This window comes from Anabrus simplex, chromosome 2 (genome assembly GCF_040414725.1).
Source record: "Anabrus simplex isolate iqAnaSimp1 chromosome 2, ASM4041472v1, whole genome shotgun sequence".
NCBI classification, from domain to species: Eukaryota; Metazoa; Arthropoda; class Insecta; order Orthoptera; family Tettigoniidae; genus Anabrus; species Anabrus simplex.
The window spans coordinates 1,197,831,159-1,197,855,276 of NC_090266.1; the positions used below are offsets into that span (position 1 = coordinate 1,197,831,159).

Here is a 24,118-nt window from a genome sequence, read left to right on the forward strand (position 1 = left end):
CTCGAATATCTCATGATGACACAATTTTCACTTTTTTCTCTTCTTCCTCTTCTTCCCAAAATCTCTTCATCCTTTGGGTGTGCTCCTGTTTCCTTTGTTCTGTCAACAATGTTCCTGTCTTCTTCTTCTTCTTCTTCTTCTTCTTCTTCTTCTTCTTCTTCTTCTTCTTCTTCTTCTTCTTCTTCTTCTCATTTACTATAAATTTTGTATTCCCAATTTTGTTTCTGAATTCTTTTCTGTCTCCTATCATTTGCCTGTTGATCCCCACCTGCCTTAAGTCTTCCTCTGTTTCATGATACCAATTTGTTTTCTTGCTTGAACTGTTTACTACATCAAAGATTTTCTTTGTAAGTCTGTTGCTGTCCATTCTCTGTATGTGCCCATAAAAAGTTAGTCTGCGTTTCCTGATCATGTCTGTGAGTCTGTCAGTGTGCTGGTACAGCTCTTCAGTAGGTCGTTTCATCCATATGCAATCTCTGTGTATTGGTCCAAATATTTTTCTGAGAATTTTACGTTCTATTTTTTCTGTCTCTATGATGCCTGATGCTCCAATTGGGGTCGTTTCTGACGCATACAATGCTTCTGGTAATACGACTGTTTTGTAGTGTCTAAGTTTGGTCTGTCTTGATATGTTTTTCTTATTATAATGTGACCATGTGAGTGTGTATGCTTTCTGGAGTTTTTCCGTTCGTTCTATGTTAGACGCCTTGTTTGATCCTCCTATTTGTATGTATTCCCCTAAATATTTAAATTCTTCTACTCTTTTTACGGATCCATATACAGTATGCATGGTGTGCACATTGTTGTTCTGTCGTTCCATGTATTGGGTCTTCTTGCAAGATATCTGCAGACCTGTTTTGGCAGCTATTTCATGCAAGCGTTCCAGTGCTTCCTTTGCCTCCTGTGTATTATTGCTAAGTATGGCTATGTCATCAGCAAATCCCAGACATTTTATGATTGTTTTTGTTTCACGTGTTCTTCCCAGCTGTATTCCTTTAACTTGTTCCTCCCACTGCTTGATAATTTTGTCCAACACCATGTTGAACAAAAATGGTGAGAGCCCGTCTCCTTGTCGGACAACTGTGTGTATCTGGAAGGGTTCCGAAATTTCTCCCATGAACTTGATCTTGGAGGTGGTGTCTGTAAGTGTCTGTTGTATAAGTGCTCTGGTTTTTCTGTCAATGCCACATTCTTCCAGTACGTCGAAGAGCATCTGTCTGTCTATGGAGCCGTACGCTTTTTTAAAGTCCACAAAGGTAACTACAGTGTTTCTTGTTTGTCTGACTTTCAAAAGTGTTCTCAAGTTCCAGATCTGTTCGATGAATGATCTCCCTTTTCTGAAGCCTGCCTGGTATTCACCTATTTGTGGATCTGCTTGTGGTTCTAGCCTGTTTAATAGCACCTTAGAGAAAATTTTGTACGCAACTGGTACTAGCGAAATACCTCTGTAATTATTTGGATCTGACTTATCACCCTTTTTATGTAATGGATGGATTAATGCACATTTCCATTCCTCTGGCACTTTCTCTGTGACCCAAATATCTGTGATAATATTATGGATTTTTTTGGTGATGTTTTCATCTTGGAGCTTCCAGATCTCGGCGATAATACCATCCTCTCCTGCTGCTCTGTTATTTTTAATTTGTTTTATGATTTCCTCCATCCCTTCTATTGTGGGTGGATTAGAATCGGGGTTGGATGTAGTTTTTTGGAATGTTAGTTTTTCTGTGGGTTTCTTGCAATTAAGAAGTTTATCAAAGTAATGCTTGAGAATTTTACAGTTTTCTTTCTTGTTTGTTTCCAGGGATCCATCTGTTCTTCGGAAGTAGAGGCTAGGAGGTTGATAGCCTTTAATATTTTCTTTGAAAATTCTGTAAAAATTTCTTGTGTTATTTCTCTTGAAATCTTCCTCAATTTCTTTTAGCCTGTTATTGTCGTATGCTTGTTTTTCTCTTCTGATTTCCTTCGATGATTGTTTCTGAACTAAGTGAAATTCCTCCCATGTTTCTGATGTTCTGTTACTGCTGAACTTCTCCCATGCTTGTTTTCTTCTCTCAATGGCTTGATCACAACTTACATTCCACCATCTACGTTTTTGTTTTCTAGGAGGTTGTCCCCAGCGCATTGCCTTCTGAACTGTCTTCGCAAGATCTGTCCAAGTGTCTGTTGAATGCCTATGAATTTCTTCAACGATTTTTTCCCGGTTTATCTTCAAGTAATCCGGATCAGGTTTGACTATTTTGTTTTGCGCTGTCTTTTTCTGTCTTGGGATTGGCCTAATCTTAACTTGTAGCAAATAATGATCAGACTCGAAGAATCCTTTACGCGTTCTAATATTTATAATTTCCCGCATATTTTTCTTGGAAATGGCCACATGATCAATTTGGAATTCTCCCCACACTGTGTTAGGTGCTTTCCATGTTGTAAGTTTTCGTCTTGGCTTTTTGAAATTGCGTTGACATAATTTTGAGGTTAAAATTTTGACAATATTTTATGAGGTGTTCCCCATGTTTGTTTGTACAAATGTGTGCCGAGTACGGGCCTGTTATTTGTCTGTATTTTCTCTCCTTACCTAATTGCGCATTGAAGTCGCCCATTAAAATTCTCACATGTCTTTCAGGTACGTTGCTGGTTACTTCTTCCGTGTCTTCCCAGAAGTCTTCAATTTCTTGTGGGTTCTTTCTGTTATGGTCATTTGTAGGTGCACGTGCATTGATAATTGTGTATGCTTTATTACCAGATTTGAAGGAGAGTGTGGATATACGTTCTGATATGGAATTGAAGTCTATGATGTTATCCACGACTGATTTGTGTACTGCAAATCCCGTAACAAACAATAATGGTATGCCTCTTCTGACAGCAGGTTTGCCTTTGTAAATCCTGTAATTTTCGTGTCGAAATGGTTTTCATCTATAAAGCGCGTCTCATGAATGGCAAGAATTTTGATGTGAAATTTTTCTAGCATGTCTGTAAGTTGTTTTAGTTTTCCAAGTTTGAAGAGAGTGTTTGCATTGAGAGTGCCAATGTAGTGTTTGCAAAGAGATTTTGAGAAGCTCCGACTCTTCTCCTCATGATGTTCCTGGTCCCCCAGAATCCGATGACCAGGAAAGTCCAGTTCGTTGACTGGGGCCTGGGGTAGCGGATTTCTTTCCTTTTGTTCCATCATGATTATTTCAAGTTGAAGTTGGTTGTGGTGATCTTTAATAAAGATCACGGTAATTACAGACTTGATTGTTGAGATCAAGCCATATTTCACTGCCGCACCAACCAGGTGAACAGACGCAGACCACTAGTCGCTGGATACCAAAACAGACACTAGTGGATTTCTTGATGTGTGTTTGGTCCGTGAGAGCTATTTTATTTCGCTCAAGTCCGCCGGCAAGCCGGTGAGGACCCCCTATCCGCCACCTGGGACACGCCACGGAGTATCACCTCTCCGCCTGCTACGACACCGTAGTAGGTTCGTGTTATTATTATTATTATTATTATTATTATTATTATTATTATTATTATTATTATTATTATTTCTAGTTCAGGCTCCCATGGGTAAAGGTTTATAATGTTTCACATACAATCAGCAGATCTAAGCTTTATTACTCAGAATAAGCTGATCATCAAATCCAATGGTTACTATTCAGATATGACTTACGGTATAACAGAAGTTTATGGAGCAATTCTAGCCGACTTCCACAGTGTTTAGTTATTAATGTTCAGCATTCAATCTGAGGAAAACTAACACAAGCCTCTCATAAGCATACTAAAAATGTTGACATTGTGGTGTAATTATCTTCCCATGGAGTTCCTCAAACCTCACAATAAATCAGGGCGGCACTGCTAATATTCGGTACAGCCCATGAGCTCATCCACCATACTTACAAAAATAGATGCAATAATCATATAGCATTACAGTTAAGACTGAAAATATCTTTCTCATTGCAATCCATTCAGGTGAGAACATAGTCTTAGACAGAATCACGTGTAAGTGATTGGAACATTTCCATAATTGTAAACATTGAGAGACCTGACCAGAGAGCTGTCTGGCAGCATCAAGACTTCTGCACACATAGACTGTTCAAAATGTGAGGTAAGATTGCAGCAAGATGACTTGAGCAGATAAAGAGAGAGAATTTGGATGGCCAGCAATCTGGTCTTTTTAAAACCTACGGTTTTTTCCTTGGGTTTTCCAGATCGTGAAACAGGATTTTTCCAGGTTTTATTCCGAGTTATACCCCACGCATCTTCAAGCTAGTTGCCAAATTATGTTGACATTTACTCACTGTTCAGTATAAGACTTTAATAGTATTACAGTGGAACCTTGGATTGCGAGCATAATTCGTTCCGGCAACATGCTTGTAGGAATACACTATCGTAGCAAGAATTTTCAGGGATAGGAGTGGCATCTTTTGGCAGTACATTGCACAATTCCACACTGAACAGATTGGTTAACAACAGGTTAAGGCGACACTCCGGAGATAAAAATACATTTTTACCTAATGCATGGATTTTCACAAAACTTTGTGGGAATGTCACCTACGTAATAGTAGCAGAGGTGCCAACTATTACGGATTGTCCGTAATGATTACGGATTTCACTTCACGATTACGGCATTACGGTCGAAGGGGAAATTATTACGGAAAAGCAACCTTGTCACAATAAAAATTAATTTCTGCGAAAAAAGGAAAGAAGTAAGAAATGTTAAATCTCTTAGAGCATTACTGGTCAACCCGCCTCGTTTCAATGCTTGTACGTTGGCTACCAAACATATTTGGCAGTTATTTGGTCGTCACTTCCTTTAGTTTCCCGCGAGCGTTGTGAAATCACGGCCAGCTACATGGATATACGCTGCTTTCTTAGCTAGAACGACGCGGGAATGACGTATCAAGTCGGCCGTGAGGTAGGCTCTACTCCTTGCTACTCGCTACTCCTTCCCTTGCTGTTCTCCAGTGCGCACATTTGGCTCTCTGTTGTGTTCGTAGAAAGAATGGTATATATTTAGCGCATTTAAATTCTAATTATCCTAGACATTGATTCGAAAAGTAGTGATTGGTTTTGTGAAATGAAGCGGAGCAATTTTCAAATTGCATCTTCTTCTAAGAAGACAGCAGTGCTACAGAAATATCGAGACGGTTACACAAAGGAATGGCCATGCTTGCTTGCCTCACGTGTTAGTGAAAACCACGTGTTCTGTAGTGTGTGTTCGTGTGATTACTCTGTGGCTCACGGTGGACGAGATGATTGCAGAAGACACATAGAATCCAAGAAACATCACATATACGGTGAATCAAAATTACGAAACCAGTCTGTTTCATCGTTCTTCGTAAAAAGTAATGAAACTGCGGTGACAAATGCCGAATTATTGTTCACATCATTTCTTTTGGAGCATAATATTCTGTTATCAGTTTCAGACCACGCTGGAAATTTGTTTAGATCAATGTTCCCCGACTCAAAAATATCACAGAAATATGGTTGTGCAAGAACTAAAACCTCTGCTTTAGTTCAATACACGGCATCTGAGCAAAACAGGAATTAAGTGAACTTTTGCAAATAACGCCTTTTTCCTTGGCTACTGATGATAGTACGGATTCAAATGCAGTTAAACTTTATCCTATAGTTGTCTCTTTCTTTAATGCTCAGAGAGGTCAAATATCAACTCTTCTATTGTCATTGTTAGAGAGTAGCGACAATACTGGTGAGGGAATTTTCTCTGTAATTAATAGTGAATTGTCTTCTTTAGCCATTCCATGGGAAAATTGCATTTCTTTTTCATCTGACAATGCATACACTATGATAGGGGCAAATAAAGGTGTTGCCAAATTTGTGAAGGACAGGCATTCTTCTGTTTATGTCCCGGGTTGTTCATGTCATCTCATACACATCTGTGCACAAAAAGCAGCAGCCCAATTGCCAGTCAATGTAGAGAACTTTTTGGTTCAGTTATATTACTATCTTGACAAGAGTTCTAAAAGACAAAACACGTTGAAAGTTTATCAGGCTGTTTGTGGCACAGAGGGTCACAAAATTTTGAAATATGTTAGTACCCGTTGGCACTCGCTTCTTCAGTCTATTGATAGAGTTCTTGAGCAGTGGGAAGCTTTGACACTCATGTTTTGTAGTGAGACCCACCATAAAAGTGAGACCACCAAGCAGTTTGAAACTGTGAAATCTTTCATACAAGACCCACACACAAAACTGTTTTGCTACTTTCTTCAGAGTACACTTCCTGTTTTTAACTCTGTGAATACATTTCTGCAACAAGATGCTCCAGCCATACATCTTCTTAGGAGGAAACTTACTGGTCTTTTAACTGGCCTATTGGTCAGATTTGTTCAGCCATGTTCTCTTCAGTCAGAATCTACCTCCCTTTTCAGTGTTGAATTCAAGAGGAGGAAATACCAGAAAGCCAATGAGGACTTGGTAATTGGAGCAAAAGCTAGGGCATACATGAAAGATAATGACTGTGATGAAGAGATGTTTTATAATTCTGTAAGAGAGTTTTATATGGCAGCTTGTAGTTACATTACCAGGAAATTTCCCCTTGATGATGAATTTCTTCATCATGCCAAAGTTGTAGACATCTTTCTCAGAACGAAGGTTTCCTATTCATCTCTTGAATACTTTGTTCGAAGATTCCCAACTTTGGTCAAAGAAAGTGAACATGACAAACTTGAAGAGGAATTTGCAGTTTACCAGCGTGATACTTTCCCGGAATATATTGTACATGGACCTAACATTGATGTGAATTGGGGCAAGATTGCAGAGCTTAAAAATGAAAGTGGACAAATTAAGTATAAAACCTTAAGTAATGTTGTATTTGCAGTACTAAGAGTACCTCATAGTAACTCTCCCACAGAAAGAGTTTTCAGTGTTGTTAGGAAAAATCAGACAGAATTCAGGCCTACACTAAGTACATCTACACTGGAATCACTTATGGTTCTGAAGACGAAAATGTCATCTCAGGGGGAAGTATGTTACAAGAAAACCTACACCGAAAAGCAGCTGCTGGGTGCGAAACAAGCTACAAAGAATTTTTTATCGCAGAACTAACAGGTAATGAGCAAATTTCATTGTGTTATATGATATACTTTAGAATAGATTGCTGTAGGAAAGGGCAAACGGGGTGCTTTGGATTTGACTCGTAAAAGTTTTTGGAGGCGGCGGGGGGGGAGTGGTGGTGGTGGTTAAAAATGGGATTACTGATAACCCACTTCAAAGGTTCGCACCTCTGTAGTAGAGATATCAGGAACATTTCTTTCATATATACAATTAATAATTTTTACAAAAAAAATTTTTTAAATGTTTAATTCTATTTTTTTGATGAAATTTAATTAACATATTAATTTAAATTCATAATTAGGTAGATAATACTTCTTTTAAAAGCACTACGTAACTATTTTTCTGTACATAATTTACATAAGGAGATATATCGTACTAAAGTTTGTGTCATTTTTACGTTATAAAATTTTGGACTTAAAAATCCCTACTACTTGAAATAATTCTGCAATCAAAAATTCCATACACAGGATTCTTAATATAGCTGTGATACTTATACCATACAAATTTTGTTACATTTGGCAGAATATTGTGGGAGAAAAATGGGATTTAAATGTAAAATTACAATTGGCAAACAAAGCATTATTACAGTGATAAATTGTTTGAATTCAGCGGAATAACTTCGTGACAAGAAAAAAGAAACTCAATCCTTTCAATTTCAGTCAATTTTTTTTTTTTTTTTTTTTTGACAAAATGACCAAAATATAAATTTTTATCTCTGGAGTGTTGCCTTAAGGAACATGAGGAAGAGTTCAGTGTTATCATGGTCACTAAATTTACTGACTTCAATATGACCAAGAATTTATGTGATCTGCTGGGTTGGTAGATTTGCGTACACCAACACCAACCTTGTAGTATACAGTAGGTTAAGCGAGTCACCACAATTAGCTCAGTAGCAGTAAGACTTGTTTTGGTTTTGATTTCTTTTTTTCTTACAGGTATATTATCTTAGGGAATTAATTTTCACTGCATTGTACACAGGTCAGTAGAGCTCTTTTGAATTTACAAACCACTAATAAAGAAATTTCTATAAATCTTTTTTTCCCCCCCCTAGTGATTCCATGTGCCACTAACATACAGAAGGTACTAGGCAATGTAAGGATGGGAAAAGGCCAGGATTGGGAAGGTAATGGCCGTGGCTTTAAACTACAGACCCAACATTTGCCTGGTGTGAAAACTAGAAACCACGGAAAACCATTATCAGGAATGCTGATAGAGATTCAAACCCATCATATCCACAATGTAAACTCACAGCTATGCGACCCAAAACAATGCAGCCAACTCTCTCATTTCCTATAAATCTACTGTACATTGCAAGTATATTGACCTGGCTTATACTTTCTCATTGTGGTCATTACCTATTCTCTCTCCTATCTTATTTTTCATGTCTAGTTGCTTTGAAGTAATGTGACTGGATTCTTATTGCTTTTTATACCCCAAAATAAGGTTTTAAACCAATTCCCCTTCAGTATCCAAGAAATATTAAAGTTTTTACTAAATTTTATTGCAAAAATAAGTAGGAGAAACAATACGTACCTCTAAAAATGCATCAGCACAATCATGAGTCAGAAGAACTAGCGTGCCAATTCGATGCAAGTTGCATACCCACGAGAATGACATCAGAGAAATTGTAGCTATGTGATGAATAAACATTTGCCAGAAGTCCTTACGTTTTACATCAAAGAAATGAGACATAGTTAGCGACCAGTAAAACGATAGTGAACTCATGTAGTACCACCAACAGTCCCATGTAAGACCCTGAAAGAATCAATAAAATTACAATAGACACTAAAAGCTGATAGTATAAAGGAAGGAGTACAAAGAGATCATTTTACATTAGGAGAAATATGAAGAATATAAGAAATACCAACTTAACTGATAAAACTTTATGTTTATTCCTATCATTTCATTTCCCAAGCATTTGAAGTGTTCTACTATTTCCAGTTCCTTGTCTCCAATTCTGATAGTTCCTTTTTCTTCTTTACTTTCTCTACTAATCACCATTATCTTACTCTTCTCCGTGCTGATCATCAATCCCCATTGTTCAATCCTTCTATTCAGTACATTCAGCTGTTGTACCTCCTCATCTTCTCTGCAGATCACATCAACATCGGCAAACACCTTTACATTCATTCTTTCACCTCCATGATCTTCCCTTGCTACCTTTATGATGTCATTCATCACCATTATGAGCAGTAAAGGTGACAACACATTCCCTTATGTTAGCCAATTGTCAATCCAAACCATTCTGTTCTACCTACTGTTGTCTTCACACAGCTGTGACAGTTATCATATATTGTTTTTATCATGGTTATTAGATACTTGCCAAATGCTCCTGTGAGTCAGACTTTCCAAAACTTTGATCTGGGGATGCTGCCATGTGCCTCTTCCAAGTCCATCAAGTCATTACTATATCCTTCCCATACTTCCAGCTCTTTTCTATGATCTGTCTCAGAATGAAAATGTGTTCTACTATTGACCTTTCACTTTTGAATCCAAATTGTTCCTCTTGTAACTGACTTTCCAACTTTTCTCTAATTCTTCTTTCCATTATCTTGGTATTATGGGTGAGGGTGATGATTCCTTGTAGTTAGTGCACATCTTATCTCTTTTCCTGAATACTGGTATCGTAACCCCCTTTTCCCAATCCTCGGGCACTTTTTCTTTCACTAGACACACTTGAGTATTCTATAAGTCCACTGGAGTCCCGCTGGACCTGCAGCCTTGATCATTTCTACGGCTACTTCATCTATTCCCACAGCTTTTCCCATCTCCATCTTTTTAACTGCCCATTCCACCTGTCACTATAACGTCTGATTCCTTCTGTTACTTTTTTTCCTGCTCCCTGGATACCTTCTCCACGTCTGGTTTCTAATGTTAAGCAGTTCACTGAAATATTCATTCAATCTCTTCACGTTTTGTCAGTATTACTCCTTTATTCTTCACAAATCCTTTGTTCACTGTTTCACTCCTATGGTTACTTATTAATTCCAAATAATTTTATTTTCCCATGGTTCAAATCCTATTTTACTTCCTGGATGAATGTTTCCCAACTTTTCTTTGGCTACTACTTTTTTGCAAACTCTTTTCTCTTCCATCCATCTGGTTCTATTCTCTTCAGTCTTCTGTGTATTCCGTAAATTTTTTTTCCCCTTCACTCTATCATTCGACCATGTTGCCTCTTTCTCTCTTACCTTATTGATGTTCTTCCACATGTTTTCTCTGCACACCTTACAAATGCACTCTTAGAATTATTCCATTCCTGTTTAACATGACTAATATCTGTCCTTGGTATCAGTTTTCATAATTCCTTTATGAACTATTCCTGAACCTCCTTTTGCGTCAATCTCCAGACTCTCTCTTTTTTTCTTGTAGTTTTGTGATCTTGCCTACTTTCAACAACTGCTTTATGGTCACCCACAAAAGGCTTTCTCAGGCATAGCTGTAACATCCATAATACCTTTCAGATTCCCTTTTTCCAATAATATGTAATCAATGTTTTCGTTCTTTTCTTCTGTCTCCCCAATTTACCAATTATCTTAAAAATAACAGGGCATGAGATCTTCCATTAATGTCATAATCACCCTCATAATACCTGAGATATGATGGTTTACATGGACAAATGAGTTGAGTTAAAGCGAAATGGGTTAAACTATAGCCCATAGTTCTACTCCATGTTAGAATAGAATTAGCGGTAAATTATCTCAACATGTCTGAGAATGTCGGTCACTTACCTCAAGGGGGAGGGAAACACGTTTGTTAGCTCTGTGCAATTGATATGAAACTTCTGTAAAATTTTATGGAGCAATTCAACAGAAATATCATACCAAGGTGTAAGATTTAAATTCAATATTCAATTTTCTTCAACGAAGCAAGGTTATTCCTTATAGCTTAGGTTTAACAGATATTTTCCTTAATCCTTAATTGTAGACATGGGGTCTATGTGACAATAGATAGGTGCCACACTTCCTTTATCACTGTTGAGTTCAATTGCTAGTTTATAAGAAAACATTTATCTCCATTTATGAGAGCTTTCCATGTATCAAATCTTAGTATATTGAAAACAAATAAATGCATCCTGGAGAATCACTGGACAGAGGGATATTTTCAAAATCTTCTCAATGTAAAAGAAAATTGTTCTGTTGACATTTTGAACAATGGATTCTAAGGGAGAAGAACAACGACGGCAGTGAAACTGCACTAGAAGTGGATAGGAATAGATCAAATTAGACCTGATATTGTGAAATATTTGAAAAGGCAAGTATGAAATGGCTTCATTGAGTAATAGGATCAGCATGGAATGTAAGGTGCCTTCTGATTGGATGAAAGCAGTTTGCTTCTATTTATAAACAAGGGAACAGGAATGACTGCAGCAACTTTGAAGGTATTTCAATGATCAGTATACCACGTAAGGTGTTCATAGGCGTTTCAGAAAGCAGAACACAGTCACTGGTGGAGAGTAACATGGAGAAAAACCATTGTAGATTCTGATCATACTGTCAGGACCAAATTTTCAGCATTGGACATGTAACTGATAAATGATTTGAAAAGAATTAGTTATGTTTGTGTTTCATAGATTTAGAGAAGGCAAAGTACAGAGTATTAAGGCCATAATGAAGGATTATGGAAGAAGGGGTAGGTTATTAAAGGCAAATAAAAACATTAACATTGTCAACTGGAACACAGCAAGAATTGATGGCAAAATGAGTTCTTTCATTTGTTGTTTTCTAAGTGGACTACATTACAGAATTCCATTTCAAATAACCATTAACTACTTGTGACCAAACCGAAAGAGATCAGCCAAGTCAGGCTTGAATTCAATCAGCAGTATTAGCATAAGGCAAAACACAAGTAATCTGAAACTTGCTAATCCGAAATTTCAAATAACATGCAAAGAAACTGTATTAAAGGAAAAAACATTAAAATTCCACTTGCAATGTAAAGAGAGGATTTAATCATAGTTCTGTACATAAAAATGTTTATTTAAGACAGCATTTAATTCAACATAATCCAAATACAGTATTGTTACTAGCCCAAGTCAAGGCTTGGAAGTGGAGGCCTCGCCCTCACATGCCAGAGAGGTATCCATGGTTCCTCCACATGTGTGATACGGTGACTCAGGTGAAGTGGGGCTGGTAATTGAGGTGAAGGCTCACTGCGGGGTTCTGGAACCAACACATCACTTTGCTCTACGTAGCCTGGACGAGCCACAGGTTGGGAAAGGGGCGATCCCAACCTAGGGGAAAAGTCATGGCTGTGAACTCAGTCATGATAATGCCAAGTGGCAACCACGTGAGTAAGCCTACTGAAGGGAGAACAAACCTGGCTAGGTTTGGGCCAGGAGCGGACCGCTGGATAGACGATCGAGGGGCGTGGTCTCTGCTACGGAGAGCCTGAGTTGCGGGAGAAAAATGTCTGGCTGTATGCCTCACCATGGATGGTGAGAACGACGCTCAGGACCCTAGAAGGGGCAAAAACCCTACGACTGATTGAAATATGGAATATTATAAAGAACAAATTTCAAAATCTTCGACATCAAGGGAAGCCAAGGAAGCTCCAGTAGAGCAGATCTGGATCAAGCCCAATATGAACAAATGGAGACAGAAGTCCCATTTGGACAGGCTGTCGCCGACTCAAAACAAGATGGCAACAGAATCTCCAGTAGAGCAGACTGCTGTCAGAATCAATCAGCATGATACCAAACTTCTAACACGAGTGGAGAGTGCTGAATGCCACCTCAATCGACAGGACAGGAAGGACAGTCGTTTTAGCCCTTGGTGAAAGAGACTTTAAAGGGCTCATAAAGAGAAGCCTTAAGGCTAAGCTCGGACTTGGGCAGATCAAGTTCCAAGTCATCAGGGGAAAAACGAAACCCAATGTCGATAAAGATGAAGCTGAAGGTCCTTCAGGCCAATCTTCAGCATAAAAAAAGCAGCTGTGGACAATTTCTCCAGGAAGTTCAAGTCCGAGGCTATTGACGTGGCCCTTATTCAAGAGCCATGGGTAGTAAAGGGTAGAGTAGCAGGACTGGCGGAATCTGGAGGTAAGCTGATGTACAATACATCGGAAATACCCAGAACATGTCTTCTTGTGAACAGGAAATTAAAATGTCTTATGCTGCAGGAACACTGTTTACGGAACTTAACCGTGGCCAAGATTGAACTTGGAAATTGGGAGGGAACCAAAGAAATGAACATAGGCTCTGCATACCTCCCATATGACTCAATCTGCCCCCATCAGAAGAAGCTGAGAACCTAATTTGCAACGCAAAGAGGAAAGGCAAACATCTAGTCCTTGGAGCAGATGCAGATTCACACCACACGGCATGGGGCAGCACGAACTGCAATGCAAGAGGCGAGTCTTTACTAGAGTTCATTACTGGAACTGAGCTGAAGATACTAAACCTAGGAAACAATCCTACATTTATACATAAAAATCGTAGGAGGTAACAGACGTTACACTAAGCACTACGCAAATTGCAAACTTTATTAAAGACTGGAAGATGCTGGAGGAACCATCATTGGCAGACCACCAGCACATCCAATCTGCAATAGATCCGAGACTACTGTATATGGGATTGAGATGTACAGACACCCAAAAAGAACTAACGGGGACAGATAAAGAAAAGTTCTACGGAAGGCTGTACAAAAAATTCCAACTAATGTGAGAGGACAGAAATAACGGGATGAGGCAGTGGAATTATTAGAAGAGGCCATTATAGACTCGTTTCATGAAAACTGTCCTCTCAAAGAAAAGAAAAACACCAAATAAAAGGAATGTGGTGGAACAACAAACTAGCCAAAATGAACAAAAAAGGTTAGGATGTTTTATAGAAAATCGTCTAGAAATGGGATGTAGGACATATGTCATAGGAAACTTGCCAAGTATAACATAGAGATACGGAAAGCAAACGGAAAATCTAGGAGACTATTCTGTAAGAAAGTGGAATCACACACTGAAACAGCAAGGCTCCAAAAGGTTCTGAAAGCAACCATATAGGTAAATCAAGTGGGGACACTGGAGAAACCAAATGGGTCATTTACTCAGGTGGGGAGGGACATGCTGGAGATACTAATGGCGTGTCACTTTCCTGAGGCTGAGGAGATGACAGAAGAAGAAACGGTTGGAACAGAGACCGGAGCTCGAAGAGCAGACTGGAACTGTGCCAACAGAATAATGAAACAACCCTGTAAAATGGGCAATCGACACGTTTCATCCTATAAAGGCTCCGGGACCAGATGAGATAATTCCGATACTCCTACAGGAAGGACGGGATATACTCGTCAATGCCCTGATGGATCTTTTTATAGTTAATCTAGCTTTAGGGTATGGGCCAAAATCATGGTCTGAAGCTAAAGCAGTATTCATACCTAAGCCTGGAAGGGCAAATTATGCCCAAGCCAAAGCATACAGATGTTTAACCTCCTCCACGCTGAAAGCAATGGAGAAAATTCTGGATAAATATATCACAAGAACGGTGCAAGTGAACTCAACATTACATGAAAATCAGTTTGCATATAGACCTGGCAGATCCACTGAAGTAGCACTCCACCAGTTGGTTTACAAACTAGAGGAATGCCTAGAATATAAAGAAATTACATTGGTGGCATTTCTAGATATAGAAGGAGCCTTCAGCAATACAACCTATGACTCTATGATCAAAGCATTGGAAAAGAGCAAGGTGAGTAAACCCGTCGTCAAATGGATTAAATCCATGTTAGACGGAAGGAAGATAAAAGCCACCCTGTTTGAAGAAACCTGACGGTTAGTGCCACCCGAGGCTGTGCTCAGGGTGGAGTTCTTTCTCCTCTGCTGTGGAACCTCGTGGTGAACAGAATCATAGCTATGCTCAATGAACAATTTTTTTTATACACAAGGATACGCAGATGATCTAGTGACTGTGGTACGAGGTAAGGTGATGAGTGTTATCCAGGATCTCATGCAAAGATCAAAGATCACTGTGAGGAGAACTGGTGTTGGGAAGAACAACTATCAGTCAACCCGAACAAGATAACTCTGGTTCCTTTTACAAGAAGGAGGGAAATTTTTTTTTTGCTAGGGGCTTTACGTCGCACCGACACAGATAGGTCTTATGGCGACGATGGGATAGAAAAGGCCTAGGAGTTGGAAGGAAGCGGCCGTGGCCTTAATTAAGGCACAGCCCCAGCATTTGCCTGGTGTGAAAATGGGAAACCACGGAAAACCATTTTCAGGGCTGCCGATAGTGGGATTCGAACCTACTATCTCCCGGATGCAAGCTCACAAGGAGGAAATTAGAGGGAAAGAGATCACTGAAGCTCTTTGGGCAAGATATATACGGAAGAACACGCACTGCACCTAGGTGTAGCGTTAGATAAAAATATAACCTGGAATCTAGAAAGGAACATAACCCGAGCCAAGAACTTGCTGTATGCATGTAAAAGAGCCGTCAGAAAGACATGGGGCATAAGACCATCAATGGTAATGTGGATATATACAATGATCATTAGACTATTGATTGCCTATGCTGCAAACATCTGGTGGCAGAAAGTAAGCCAAGGAAAAGTCAGTAGTAGATTGGATAGCCTACAGAGAATGGCATGCATAGCCATAACTGGGGCTATGAGAACTATGCCAACAGAAGCCTTGAATACTTTACTAGATCTCCCATCACTATGCAATTTCATAAAAGGACAGGCTAGAATGAATTCATATAGACTGGCACAATCAGAGTGCTGGAATGCACAAAGACCCAATCTAGGACACTGTAAAATTAACAGAGTAATAACAGAGGAAGTTCTACACATGCCTTCTGATCATATGATACCAAAGTACAACTATGAAAAACCAGTTTGAGACCCAGATAATAAAAAAAGATGAGTGGGATATCAACAAATGGAATACTGAAAAAGAAGATATAGTGTGGTGGACTGATGGCTCAAAGACTGGGGATAACACAGGAGGAAGGATCAACGGGGGAAGACCTAAGAGATCAATCCAGATGAGCCTGGGTAAACACACTACAGTCTTTCAAGCGGAAGTGATAGCTATCACACGTCTTGAAGAAAATCTGATAATGAACCATAGGAATAAGACCATTTTCATTTTTACGGACAGCCAAGCGGCCATAAGGCACTAGAAGCAGTCCGGATAATATCCAGAATTGTCTGGTATTGCCATTCACTTCTCCTGAAGCTCTCAAAGCACACATCATCAAATTAACATGGGTACCAGGGCATCCAGGTATAGAAGGAAATGTAAAGGCAGATAAACTGGCCAGGGAAGGGGCAGAAACACATTTTGTAGGCCCAGGACCTGTATGCGGGTTTTCATATGGACAAGCCCGATACTACATAGGAAAATGGGTACAAAAGAAACAAATGGAGAACTGGAAAAATACTACAGGATGCAGGCTTGCAATGGAACTGATAAAAGGACCAAACAAGAAGCATACTAAAGAACTGCTGAAACTCAGCAAAGAAAATATAAGATGGGTAGTAGGACTTTTGACAGGACACTGCCATCTGATAAAACACCTACACAGAATTGGAGTAATAAGAGACAATATATGTAGGAAATGCAATGAAGCAGAGGAATCAGCTGAACACACACTTTTCGAATGTGAGGCGCTGGGTAGAATCAGAATCTCCACTCGAGGACTACCAGGTGAAGAGAGAGAAAAAATCCAAAACCCAATAAGAACAACCTACAGCTTTGTGAAGGGAGCAGATATATCTAGGTGGGAATGAAGGAAAAATATGGTAGCAGAAGATCTTAGAGGTAGATGCTAATTACGAACTAACATTTCGAGGCCCCGAGGCAATGTTGCTAAATCTGCATTTGGCTTAAGACCGGCTTGAGAACACCAATCAAAGAAAAAAATTGGTGAGAGGGGATATTTGAACATGGACCTCCAAGTTGACAGGATCGTGCCGTAGCAAGCACGCTGCGGTGACTGTCTGAAACTCGCAGTGTGTTCATGTTTGATGCTGATTTCTCGGTGTCGGTAGCCGCTTGGCGATCTGTCATTTCCGAAAATCCAGCATGCATAGAGTGGACGTGGACTAACTTTGCAACGCAAGCTTAATAAGTGTTTACATCGCCATGCAATGGATCGAAATGTGTTGCTGCTCAGAATGACATGTGAGGAAATCTTTCACTGTATTTTCTCCATGCTTCTGCTCCATTTTCCTGAGCAGCACCATAAGCTAAATGCATATCAGCAATCAGTGCAAAAGAGAACCGTTGGATGGTGATGTTGACACTGACTAAGCTTGCGTTGCAATATGAGTTCAAGTCCACTGTACACATGCCAATTAAATGTTGCAGATACTGTCACTTGTGTTAACTTCTGCCAGTGGGTGCTACAATCCGTACATGACTCAGATTTAGATCCTTCGCTTTTTATCATGTCTGACGAAGCTTGTTTTCACTTCAGTGGGTACATTAATTCTCAGAATACAAGACACTGACACTGAAAATCCCCATGCAATACATGAGGTACCTCTTCAAGATACAAAATGTGGTGTTTGGTGTGTCATTAATGAAGAATAATTGTGTCCATATTTCTTATATGAAACACCGACCTCCGAACAATAGCTGGACACTATTTTGCATCCCCCCTTAACATCTTGATTGAGGAAGAGGGAGACTATATGCCTACATTCAGCAAGAGGGTGGCATGGCCTACACTGCACAATTCTATGGCTGCAATTATGTGTTCACTGACCAGATAATTAGTAGGGGATTATGGCCAGCTCGTTCTCCAGATCTCAATATGTGTAATTTTTATTTGTGAGAAAATCAAACAGAATGCCTATTGGAACAATCCATGTACAGCTAAGGTCCTGGAAAATGAAATTAGGAGAGTGATAAGTATGGAACGTTGCTGGGATTTTTTTTTAATTAAAGAGAAAAGTGTGCTGAAGTGGAGCTTTAATATACAGTAAATAAAGAACATCAGTTTTAATCTTTGCAATAGTCTGTAAGAGATTTTGTTCTCTTTGCATATATTATATATTTCCCACAGCTCTGTCCACATAGCACACACTTGCATTCTTCGTTCAGTTCATGGAATCTCTTGTTCTCACATATATTGTGGTTGAACTCATGGATTGCTGTTCTTGTTGTAATGTGTGTCTGGCTCTTGCAAGCTTTTTTCCAACTGTCATCCATCATGGCTGAAGTACTGTAGAACTCTAGTCCTATCTCCTTTTTCTTCCCTTCTCTGATATTGATCAGTTCCTGATAGAGTTCTGTGGATGGTAACTAGTGCCGTAGCCTGATGTCCTCTACGAAGTAAGTCTCCTTCAAAAGTTCGTATACCAGTCGTGATTGTGTTGTTTTCCTGACTCCTAATACTCGTTTCATGAATATCGTCTTGACCTTTTCTATTTTTTTCAAGTCACTTATCTTCAGTTTTCCCCAGACGATTTCAATGTCATGTTGGGACTGGCGCCACGACAGTTTTGAATAACTGCATCGCTGTGTTTGATGATAGATTGGTAATGTTCAGGATATTGTATGAGGCTCTGACGGTTGCTGTTGCTCTCTCCTGGATATGCATACCAAAAGATGTTGTTGTCTGAAGCGCAACTCCAAGATATTTATATTGTACGACTACTTGTCGAGTCTCATTGTATAGAATTATACCATCTTTAGCGTTATTTTTTTCCACCGTTCCTAAATGTCTTTTGTACTGTCTTCTCTTTATTTATATTCATGTCATATACTCTTACCCAAGTCTCTAATTTGTGAAGTGAATTTTGAACATCCTCTTGTTTTTCGATCCTATCACCATATCGTCTCCATATAGAACTATTTCTGCTGTTGAGTTTTTTCCTATGATGCTTGTATAGATGTTAAACGGTGTGGGGCTCAAAGGGTCACCTTGCAGGACTCCGTTCGTTTGTGAGATTTTCTTGGAGATTTCGACATTGTTTATCTGGATGAGGTTTCACTGGAGGCAGGATTCAATTGCTCTCACTATAGGATTTCTCTCGTCAGTCATCTGCTTCATTTTTCCAATCAGTTTTTCTCTGTTCACTGAGTCAAATGCTTTCTTGCAGTCAACAAACACTGCGTAGTATTTTCCTACTGGGTGTCTCAGGGTGTCTTCTATTTGATCCATTAAATATTTCACTGCATGTACGGTGCTCCTTCCCTTCATGAAACCGAACTGGCATTCTGGGATGCTTCATTCAACGGTTGCTAGTAATCGTTTGTTGAGTATCGTAGTGAAGACTTTAAAGGTGTTTTCCAGTGCCAGTCCACTGAATGAGTGTGGGAGGGAGTCTCGTCTCCTTTACCTTTGTAGATAATCTTGAGCATTGCTGTTGCCCAACTTATTGGGGATTTTTTTTTGTCTGCAAACACTTGTTCATCAGGTCTGTCCATAGTTCTTCCATGTTATCGAGGAAGTCTTTGAAAGGTTCCATGTATATATCATCTGGGCCTTCCGCTTTCTTATTTTTTCTTCTGTTGATTGCCTGTCTAAGTTCCGTAGTAGTTATTAATTCAAAATTATGTATGGGCTCTATCTCTTCCATGCCATATGCTTTGTATTTGTTTTGTTCATTCAGTATCCTTGAGAAGTGCATTTTCCGGTCCTTCATATGTATTTTTCCTGCTGTATGTGTGATTTTCTTCCTCATCACTATAAAAAGGTCCGTTTTTGCATCCTCCGCTAGTTTCCTGGCTTCTTTCTCAATGTGCTCTGCTTTTTTTCTTTTAGGCGTAGATTTGTACTCCCTTCTTTTCCTTGCATAATTTTTCTAGGTCTGCTTGGCCTCTATTTTTTTTTTTTTCTATGCATAGTGCTCTCAGCGTTTCTTTCCTTTCTTTGTAACATTCTTGGTCGATCCATACTTGGGCTTGTCTTCTGTTTCCGATTTTTGTGGCTTTTAGCATTATATCCATAGTTAATTCTATTGCTTCTTCCAGTTTGTCCTCTCCTATTAGGATTCTCACTTCCTCGATGTTGTCTTTGCTCTGTTTGATTATTTCTTGGTGTATTTTCCTAGTATACACAACTGGTCCATTTGCCTCTTATCAGTTGTGGTATTTCGATGTCAAAATTTGTCGTCATGGGGATATGTTTCCTTATTTGGGCTGCCAATGATGATCATAGTCCTCCTTGTTTTCGTAGGTTTAGGTCTCCTCCCTTACAGAACACTTGGTCGATTGTACTGGATCCATTATATGTGATGTAGGTTGGTATTACCAGATTGTTTGCTACTCTAACACAGTCTTCTTCTAGAGCCTCTAGAACAGGGCCATCCAAACAGCGCTCCCCAAGTTCTAGTGCTCTGGCCACGCTCTAAGCCCTCCGAGCACTTTGGGGAAAATTAGTTTCGGTAGTGGTGGGAGGAGCTTGGCTGGCTGAGTGAGAGGTCTGCCCGCCATGCCGAAGCGAGCAGCCGATCCATCAGTCGCTAGTCTAGTCCAATGCGCTTCGTTGACAGTGTGTAACTAAATCAGTTTCGCAGTTGTCATGACTGAACATCTTACAAAAAAAGGAGTGATGAAGCAGCAGCCTTTAAAGCAGCATGGGATTTTTTTTTTTTTTTTTGTACAGCGTATAAAGGGCATGCCAAATGTTTAGTGTGCCACTGAGATTTAATGCGTTAAAAAAAAACAATTTGGAATGCCATTACAGTGCCAACCACAGGGATGATTACGGTGATTTGACAGACGCCAGTCATCAATCAAAGTTGGAAGAATTGAAAGAAAATTTCAAGCAGCACTATTCCCATAAGTATTATTGTTTTAATTTTAAAATACTCGTTTACAAACGTGAATGAAGAAATGATTGAATTATCTGAAGAACACTAAAACTGTGACTTTGCTTAAAGGCAAAAAGCACAATATCTACGATCTGGTGGAAAAAATTCAAGCGTTCAAAATAAAACTGATTTTGTGGGAAAACCAGGTGCATGCAAGGAACACAGGACATTGACTCAAATTGGAGTTCCTGCTTTACGTGGTCTACGCACGGGGTTCCTTAGGTATGTAAAATTAAAAATGGCTGAGAGCTGTAATACCCTAATGGCGGCGATCCAGGAGGCAATCTGTGCAAAAGTCACCAAGCTTAAAGACGTAATGGGAACAGTTTTTGTCTGACAGGGGATTGAGGAGAGTGAGGTTGGTGGACCCATTTTACAAGCAAGCTGCAAATGTTCACTGCGAATTGCCATGGCTGGGAAACCCTTCACGGAAGGGAATTTAATCAAAGAGCGCCTAATGGACGCAGCGGCATTTGTTTGTCCTATGGAGCGAGTTGAGAAATTTGACATAATCTCTCTTTCTCCTCAAATTGTGGCTCGCAGAATAGATGATATGGCCGTTGATATGGACCAGCAATTAATGGAGAAGGCAGAAAATTTTGTAACCTTTTCCAACGCCCTCGACGAATCAAACAACATTGCGGACACAGCTCAGCTCGTTATTTTCATTCTAGGGGTGATGACGATCTTCGGGTCATCGAGGATTTCCTAGACTTGGTAGCTCTCAAAGACACCACTACTAGTTTCGATATTTTCCAAGCTGTGGAGGGTGTTTTTCAGTCAAAGGGATTAAAATGGCAGCGGTTGACGAGAGTAATGACGGATGGAGCTCCTGCTTTACGTGGTCTACGCACGGGGTTCCTCAACTATGTAAAATTAAAAATGGCTGAGCGCGGTAGTACTCTAATGGCGGCGATCCATTGCTTGATACACCACGAGGCAATCTGTGCAAAAGTCACCAAGCTTAAAGACGTAATGGGAACAGTTATGTGAATGGTAAATTTTCTTCGCTCCCATGGACTCGTGCACCGTCAATTCAAAGAGTTTTTGGATGACATCGAAGAGGAGTATCTGGAGATACAGTATCGTGCAGAAGTAAGATGGCTGAGCACAGTGAAGGTGCTTCATTGTGTTTTTCGCTTGCGGAACGCAATAGAAACATTTTGTGACAAGAAAGGGCGGCCCGAAGTTCTTTTGCGTGACCGTATGTGGGTGGTGGATTTGGCATTTTTAAGTGACTATACAGCCCATCTATGGTTCATGTTTGTGGGTTACTGTAGTCACGTCCTAGTTCGTGAATCGTGGGCAACGGCTGAGTGGCCTAGTAAGTGGTCCTGAGAGTCGGCATACCAGTTGCTATGGAATGGGAGTGGGCATCTCGGACATATTCTGAGTCGTGGCCCTCCTTGTGCTCAGGCGGCTAGGACTATACAATTCACCGGTGGTCCATAACCCGTTAGAGGAGAGATCCTCACTTGGACTTGGACTATGTGCAAGTAGGGCAGCATCCTGCTTCATGAATTCACCGAGCTCAGAACACTTTAAGCAAGCCTTGGACCTATGGGAGTAATGGAGTCCAACTCCAATTTGACAGGCGAGGGATTCCTTGGAAACAACTTGGCGAACAAAATGGAATTCGATGGGGAGCTATCAATATTACTGGGGCTTATGGAAGAAAGAAGGTAGAACTGGCTGAGTCAGCAAAGATGATGCATCTAGATGTGCTAGGAGTAAGTGATATTCGGGCAAGGGGAGATAATGAGGAAGAGATAGGAGATTATAAAGTGTACTTGACAGGTGTTAGAAAGGGAAGGGCAGAGTCTGGGGTAGGGCTCTTTATCAGGAATACCATTGCACGCAACATAGTTTCTGTTAGGCAAGTAAATGAGCGAATGATGTGGGTAGATTTGTCAGTGGGAGGAATTAGGACAAGAATTGTGTCCGTGTATTCACCATGTGAGGGTACAGATGAGGATGAAGTTGACAATTTTTATGAAGCATTGGGTGACATCGTGGTCAGGGTCAACAGCAAGGATAGAACAGTGCTAATGGGAGATTTCAATGCGAGAGTTGGGAATAGAACTAAAGGATACGAAAGGGTGATTGGTAAAGGTGGGGAAGATATGGAAGCTAATGGGAATGGGAAGCATTTGCTGGACTTCTGTGCTAGTATGGGTTTAGCTGTTACAAATACATTCTTCAAGCATAAGGCTATACACCGCTACACATGGGAGGCTAGGGGTACCAGATCCATAATAGACTATATCTTAACAGACTTTGAATTCAGGAAATCAGTTAGGAATGTACGAGTTTTTCGCGGATTTTTCGATGATGCAAACCACTATCTGATCTGTAGTGAACTAAGTATCTCTAGGCCTAGGGTAGAGAAAGTGAAATCTGTCTGCAAACGAATAAGGGTAGAAAGTCTTCAGGATGAGGAAATTAGACAGAAGTACATGGATATGATTAGTGAGATGTTTCGAACAGTAGACAGTAAGCAGGTTCAGGATATAGAAAGTGAATGGGTGGCATACAGGGATGCTGTAATACAAACAGCAAGGGAATGCCTAGGAACAACTGTGTGTAAAGATGGGAAAAGGCGAACACCTTGGTGGAATGATGAAGTGAGAGCAGCCTGTAAACGTAAAAAGAAGGCTTATCAGAAATGGCTCCAAACAAGGGCCAAGGCAGACAGGGATTGGTATGTAGATGAAAGAAACAGAGCGAAACTAATAGTTGTTGAATCCAAAAAGAGGTCGTGGGAAGATTTTGGTAATAACCTGGAAAGACTAGGTCAAGCAGCAGGGAAACCTTTCTGGACAGTAATAAAGAATCTTAGGAAGGGAGGGAAAAAGGAAATGAACAGTGTTTTGAGTAATTCAGGTGAACTCATAATAGATCCCAGGGAATCACTGGAGAGGTGGAGGGAATATTTTGAACATCTTCTCAATGTAAAAGGAAATCATCATGGTGGTGTTGCAAACAGCCAAGCTCATGGGGAGGAAGAAAATGATGTTGGTGAAAATTATACTTGAGGAAGTGGAAAGGATAGTAAATAAACTCCATTGTCATAAGGCAGCAGGAATAGATGAAATTAGACCTGAAATGGTGAAGTACAGTGGGAAGGCAGGGATGAAATGGCTCCATAGAGTAGTAAAATTAGCATGGAGTGTTGGTAAGGTACCTTCAGATTGGACAAAAGCAGTAATTGCACCTATCTATAAGCAAGGGAACAGGAAGGATTGCAACAACTATCGAGGTATCTCATTGATTAGTATACCAGGCAAAGTATTCACTGGCATCCT

The 24,118-nt window shown here is 39.9% G+C and overlaps 1 protein-coding gene across 1 annotated transcript in view; it reads right to left on the reverse strand.

Annotated features, from left to right (window-relative positions):
• The window catches only part of schlank (ceramide synthase schlank), a 240,327-nt gene that overhangs the window by 100,883 nt on the left and 115,326 nt on the right, over nucleotides 1–24,118 (reverse strand). Inside the window, exon 5 of the mRNA XM_067139817.2 lies at nucleotides 8,587–8,808. Coding sequence (XP_066995918.2) covers nucleotides 8,587–8,808 — 222 coding nt within the window. The remainder of the gene's footprint in view (nucleotides 1–8,586; nucleotides 8,809–24,118) is intronic.